General features: G+C 30.8%; 1 protein-coding gene across 1 annotated transcript in view; it reads left to right on the top strand.

Annotated features, from left to right (window-relative positions):
* Positions 1-382: 382 nt before the first annotated feature.
* LOC126738169 (bestrophin-4-like) overlaps positions 383-7,015 on the top strand; it is a 28,106-nt gene continuing 21,473 nt past the window's right edge. Inside the window, exons 1-5 of the mRNA XM_050443366.1 lie at positions 383-749; positions 1,710-1,820; positions 1,906-2,077; positions 2,139-2,341; positions 2,400-2,568. Coding sequence (XP_050299323.1) covers positions 679-749; positions 1,710-1,820; positions 1,906-2,077; positions 2,139-2,341; positions 2,400-2,568 — 726 coding nt within the window. The 5' untranslated portion in view covers positions 383-678. The remainder of the gene's footprint in view (positions 750-1,709; positions 1,821-1,905; positions 2,078-2,138; positions 2,342-2,399; positions 2,569-7,015) is intronic.

The following is a 7,015-nucleotide window of genomic DNA, read 5'->3' as shown; positions in this document are numbered from 1 at the left end:
TTTTAGTACAAGAAATAAGAAATTAGCCTTCACGTTTTCACGTGATTAGATCACTACATAATTATAAACAAAATACAAGGGTATATATACTAGCAGAAATCATAGCCAGCCAAGAGTTAAAAAAAACAGATAGCAGAACATAAACCAGGTAAATCCCTTACTATTAACGAGATCTTTGTTTTGAATTTTATATTGTAATATTCGCTTAATTTTTTTTTGTTATATTTTAAAATCAATATATTGATTATCAAAAAAAAAATAAAAAAAATTTTTTCTAAATCTCCTCGTCTAAACAAAAACTAATTTTATACAGAATGTCATGGCTTGCGGCTGCCACCGATGCCAGCATGTAGGCTTTTATCGATAGCTACTACGTAACTTCACGAATTACATTTTATTTCCAAATGTTATACCTGTGTTTAAAATATACCGGATTAGATTCTATATAAGCGTTAAAAAAATCGGGTGATTTATTGGAGCCTTATCAAATTATTTAGTTATAAAAAGTGAGTTGTAAAAATACAGTCATGGAAGATTTCTATTCGGCTAATTTCAAAATATTTTTGTTAAGTTGATTTTGCTAGTTTGCTATTTTGCTTTGATATTGCTATTGTGTTTATAGTAGGTAGTTCACGTTAGCTATTTTATTTTACTAAAAAGTAATAATCGTATTGAAAAATGACTGTTACCTATACAAGTTATGTGACTACGAGTACTGGATTAGGATGTTTTCTTAAACTATTAAAAAGGTAAGACGGTCTGAATGAAAAGTATTGTAACTGAATGTGTACTAATATTTACATATATATAAATTAAAATCTTAATAGTTTTTTATAGTGGACCATTTCTTTTTAATTTTCTATCCTTGCCCGATTTATACTGTTTTAAATTTATGTTCAAATCTCTTATTATAATTGCATAAATTTACAATGTATCTAATTTTAACTAATGTTTTAAGTGTGCTGCCTTAAAACAGAAAAATTTGAATAGTCTTAAGTTTAATTGCAAGGTTGCTTACTGTAAATAAATACAACAATTTCCAAGATCTTAATCTGATTGCTTACTCCTACATACTAAATCATATATAAATTTGCATTACTTACACAATGAGGTAAAATTGGCCTAGACATTATAATTACGCAGATAATCTTACATCTGTTTTCTTTAAACCTAGCCCCTTAATAAATCATAAGAAGAGAATTCTCTAACGTGTAATTCTAGGTAGAGACTTTAAATATATTTTATTTAAAAGAGTAGAGCTATCTCTGATATAATTTAATAACTTCAACAAAAAGTAGAGTAGGATTCAATGGTAAAAATGGCTTTTTGATGTTTATTAAGTTCTTTTTACTTAAAATCATATTACTTATTATTATGTAAAAGCAGTTTGTATACTTATATCTATTATATTAGTATTCTCAAACATATTTATTTCATACCCTAATATTACTTTTGAACCTATTTACCCTTAGTTAGATGTTTAGACTTAGATTATTTCCAATCACTCCATAAATTTAAAATTCTGTCTTTGTCTATAAAACTAGGAGTAAAAAAACTGTACACTGTAACGTTTAATTTTGAAATCTAAGACCTCTCTTTGAAACACGAAAACTACTTTTATTAGTTGAAATTAGTATTTGGATTATAGATCTAGCTAGATAAAAAACATTGATTGAAATTAATGAGAAACTAATAATTTAACCTTTCAGGTGGAGGGGAAGCATCTATAAAATTGTTTGGGCTGATCTGTTGTTATTCTTAAGCATCTATTATGTACTTAATCTTAGTTATTTATATGCTATGGATGAAACAACAAAAGGGTAAAATTTAAATTTATTTCTATTCTATATTACATAGTCTACTTATGTAATAATTCAAGTATAAAACACTATACATAATTTTTAGGTACTTTGTTAAAATGGTAAACTACTGTGCAAAAAATGTCAGCTTGATACCATTAAGTTTTGTATTAGGTTTTTTTGTAAATATTGTCTATAGCAGATGGTGGAATCAGTTTACTTGTATACCAGCACCTGATAACTTAGCTATTATTGTTGGTGCTTGTATAAAAGGACAGGTAAAATAGTCTCAAATATATATATAAAAGTAAAACTGATTATTATGACTTTTCTTTTCAGGATGAACGTGCTAGAATTGTACGACGTACGATAGTACGCTACATTTGTGTAGCTTTTACAATAACTCTTACAATGATGTCTCCTAAAGTAAAAAAGCGATTTCCTACATTAAATCATTTGGTCGATTCCGGACTACTTACCAAAGAGGAAAAGAGAATTATAGAAGATTTGGATAAAGAATATCCAAATTATTCAAAAAATTGGTAAAATTAAAAGCAATTGATGCGTCATTATATTACCACACGATATATTCCTTTTTAGGCTACCGTTAGCTTGGGCGGCTAATGTCACGACTAGAGCACGACATGAAGGTATTATACGAGATGACTCTTCAGTTAGAGGTATTTTGGACCAAATAAACAATTTTAGAACAAAATGTGCTGAGATGTTGGCATTTGATTGGATTAGTGTACCTCTCGTTTATACTCAAGTAAGACAATGTCAAACGTAATTTTCAGGAATACAGTAATATGCAAACATGCTCAGCTAGTAACAACGCTCCGCCATGAGCTTGAAGTTTAGGTAGATAGCCGGAATTTTCTATTAAAAAAATATTTTTCGGACAAATTATGTGATCGATTTAATTTTTCGATAGAAAACATAGGTACTATAATAATAATATAGCATCGACATAATAAAATGAATCCAGACAGAGACAGAGACTCACAAAACTACATATCCACAAATAAAAACTTCGTACAATGCGCACTGCACTCGTGAACAGACGTCGATAGGCTCTATATCGCAAGACAAGAAAGAAAGATAGGTATGACAAATTTGGAAACTACCTAAAACATTGCCAAAATGGACTTTTACACTACCTAAAACTGAAATAAAAAGACAAATATCTAAGCATAGTGTACCACAGAGCCAAAAATGAACACCAACTTACTTATATAGGAGACTCAAACACGAATAAACCTAAAACAAGTAGAGTCAAAAGGATAAAACAGAAAATAAAGAGAGAGATAGCAGAAATGCTAATAACAAAATGGAATGCCAAGCTTTTACATGGCCAAATAGCAAAGAAAGCATACGAAGAAATCGTCAATCAGAGTGGACATGGCTCGTAAAATCAAATATAAAAGCAGAAATCGAATCGTTTAAAATAGCTTATCAATACCAGGCTTTAGCAATAAATTATTTAAAATTATTAAAGTCATAAAATGTCGACTTTTCAGCTCTTTTAGTAGGACAACACATCATTTTTCCACCATTTTTACGGGCTTCCACCTCACATATTTCCCGACGCATACAACCTGCAGCGATTCAAGATAAATGCCCACAAATATCTTCGCGCAAGCACCACTCCAAGAGTGACATAGGACTTTCCTCTTGTGCTTGTGTTTACCATAAAAAAAAATTTAAAAAATTTAGCATTTGGCTGTCCTATCTGGGCCAAAAAAGAATACTAATATAACAAAGTGGCGAAGCAACTACATTGGCATATATGTAAGCCCTACAAAATAAAAGTAGAAGACAATTGGTACGAACACGAACCAGATCCAGTAGTCGACAGCCCAGACTTATATGGAATACAAAATATATAAAAAAAGATAAATGAAAGCCAAAAGATAAGAAAGCACAATGTCTTATAATAAATGTCTCTATCCCATTAGACTATAACATTACACAAAGATCTACAAATCTCACCATTTCTAGATGAAAATTTTACTTTTTGGCTTAGCCCATGTAATAGTACAACGAACTAAAAACAACAAATTATCTGAAAATTAACAACAAAATATACATTTTTGAAGAGAATATAATATTGCTGATAAAGAAAGATATACCTGAGGTTGGCAAATTTTTTTTATTTTGATGAGCCTGCCAAAGATCGATTTGCATTTAAAAAACATGTATCTGCTGCCACTCTATTTCACTCAAATAAATTTTAAGCATACTGTGGTAATTTCCCTGATGAAATTTTAGATTTAACATATTCCTCTTAACCAGGCTTAAAGAGCGTTTAAGAACTGAATTATCAATCATTTATTCCTGGGCGGATTGTAGATCTATGAAAAGGGCAGTTTTATTTTTAAAATTAATTATTAAAAATAATTTATCTCGGTCACTTCAAGAAACTAAGACTATTAAAAATTCTTATAATTCTTCAAATGACGACAGTGGAAGCTTAAAAATCACTTTTTTATGTAAATCTATATGCGAGAATCGTTTAGTGGCCTTATGTTCTCTGAATGTTCTCCCGAATCCAGCTAGGAGTATAATTATTTTGAACTATTTCGCCATGACCATGGTCATAAATGAAGACTTACTGAGCCTAAACTATATTTTAAAAAGGAGCAAGAAAAACGTGATAACAAGCATACAGAAGAACAAAAGGAACGATACCGATAACAAGGGAACGATATTCACAACTATAAGAAGATCTTGGGTCAAAACAAAAAGAGTTAACGAGCTACTTTGAAGCAACAGGTCACAACATTTGGACAAGTATTTGGTGGATCGTTTTGAAATGAAAGCACTGCATAATAAACTGTCATTATTTTTCCATGCAGAATCACCCCCTGAACTCGCACCTATTTACTAACACCCTGTATAGTAGACAAAAAATGCCAACACCCAAAGAACTACTAAGTGGTGTTGTTTACAAAATTCCATGCTCTAACTGTCAAGGTGTATATATAGGTGAAACAGGTCTTTATTTAAAAACTAGGATAACGGAACACAAAAGAAGCGTTCAATCTGAAATACTATTAAGGTCAAAAAATAAAACAGCTCTTGCAGAACATGCCGCAAACAGACACCAATTTAATTTTGAAAAGGTAAAGATCATCGACATCCTAAATAACTATAAGAAAAGAATAATCTCAGAAATGATAATCATAAAAAAAAACATCAAAACAATGTAAACAAAAAACAAGATACTGACAACTTAATCACATCCTTACATCACGTAAATTTAATCAGTCTAATAAAAACCAAAAATCAAATTTGAATACTCTTCAAATAACCTCCTTGTATAACCATAAACAACATTTAAAAACATACTTAAATATATTACTTATCTCAAAATATTTATAACTATAACATAAAAAAAGCAAACAAAAAAAAATTATTTTGTTTAGATAATAACACCTTAAAAATTAGAGCCCAGAAGTAAAATATAATTAATTATTGTTAAGTACATTGTTACTTACGCACCAACAGGTTTCCTCAACAACAAATAAACCGCATACAATCATATGAAACCACTATGTTCTATTTATTAGAATTAAACGAAGAGCTTTGATGTTTCTGTTGTAAGTATATTTAAATGTTTAAGTAAATTTATTTTTTTAATTTTAACCACAACTCTTCTTAGTTTTAATATACTTATTTAATTTGTGTTTAATTTGTGTTAAAAATTATTGATAATTATTTTTTTGACCTCTGTATAACATACCGTTTTGACTTGTATATATATGTTTTTACTATGTTTTTTTAAATTTTGTAGTGCTCTGAAGAAGGCCTAATATAGGCCGAAACTTTGACAATTAAAGAAGAAATTTGAAAAGCTTGGATTTTTTTGGACCATTTATCCATCTATATATTATTCTATCATAAACACCACAGACAGACAATTCACAATAATTCGGTTTTGAGAAACAGTAAATCAAATACGAATAAGAATGTTGATACATTATCCACGTATTAAATAAGGAGGAAGCTACATGGCCTGCTGAAGACGATATACCCAAGCGTCGTTTACAAATCGCCAAAAGTAGGCAATCCGCTATACTCACAATTGAAAATGTTATTTAGAATCAGTCATATTGAGTGATCGTGTCGAATCGTGTTTTTAAAATCCCAATGATGGTTTAAAAACAATAACCGATTCCAAGCGATCTATCGGTTTTAACCGCGGTTAAGCCCTTGGTTCACCTTGAACAGTCCCTTTATAACATAACCAATCGTGTCCGCTTGGACGTGTTTGGTTGAAGTAACTTCGTAATTTGTCAGCTGTCACTATCATAATTTTGTTTGTTTTTAAATAATACCCCAGACGCCAGTATTATTATATGTAATTAGTTCTTAAACATAAATATCAAAAAAGAAAACCTATTAGCCATAATAAATTTTGTGTCATTTTTAAAAAGGAAATAATTTGTCTGTTTTTACAGTCATTTGTTATTTGTATTATACGGAAATTGTCATTTGTTAGCGGTTATAACTATAACCGCTTGGACGTGTTGGGTTAATACCATTTAGGAACGGTAATTACCGATAGACCGCTTGGAATCGGTTAATGTCAATGAAAAAAAATTATTTAGTTCGTGACAGGTCACACGTCAAACGTCAGCGTCGTCAACTTCATTAATGATATTTAATATATTTTTTGTTGGCAACACTAAAAATGTTCAGAGTGACCAACACATCAAAAGGACACAACCACTATAAAAAAGGCGGCCAAGTGTGCAGTGGTCATTTTTGGGTATGGTGGCCCTATGTATTAGGAGTCCAGGTATATTTATTAAGTTCGTGATATCAGCTCAAAGCGTCCGAGTTTTCAGGGCGGATGATGCAAAACAGGTTGGCACACGCTTTTGGCAAAATTAGCGGGTTCACTTAGACCGACGCGACGATGTCGCCATCCCATTGTCGGGTACGTTTGAAAGTACATTTTTGTCCATTGTTGTCGGTGTCTATGGAGTCCAAGGTTGCGCATCTTCTTAAATATTCAATCCACGCTAATGTCCTAAAAATTACGTAGCAAGCGAGTAGCAGAGCGCACATTGCCATATTTCGCCTTTAAGCACCTCACTATGCGTAATGATCGATTCCCTAACCTTTATAGGAAAGCGAGTTAATACGTCAGCAAATATTTATGTTAACTGAGTGAATATTATGATCTTAACTTAGCCCTAATTTCATAC

Source organism: Anthonomus grandis, chromosome 7 (genome assembly GCF_022605725.1).
Source record: "Anthonomus grandis grandis chromosome 7, icAntGran1.3, whole genome shotgun sequence".
Classification (NCBI taxonomy): Eukaryota; Metazoa; Arthropoda; class Insecta; order Coleoptera; family Curculionidae; genus Anthonomus; species Anthonomus grandis.
This window is presented reverse-complemented; position numbering and strand designations above follow the sequence as displayed.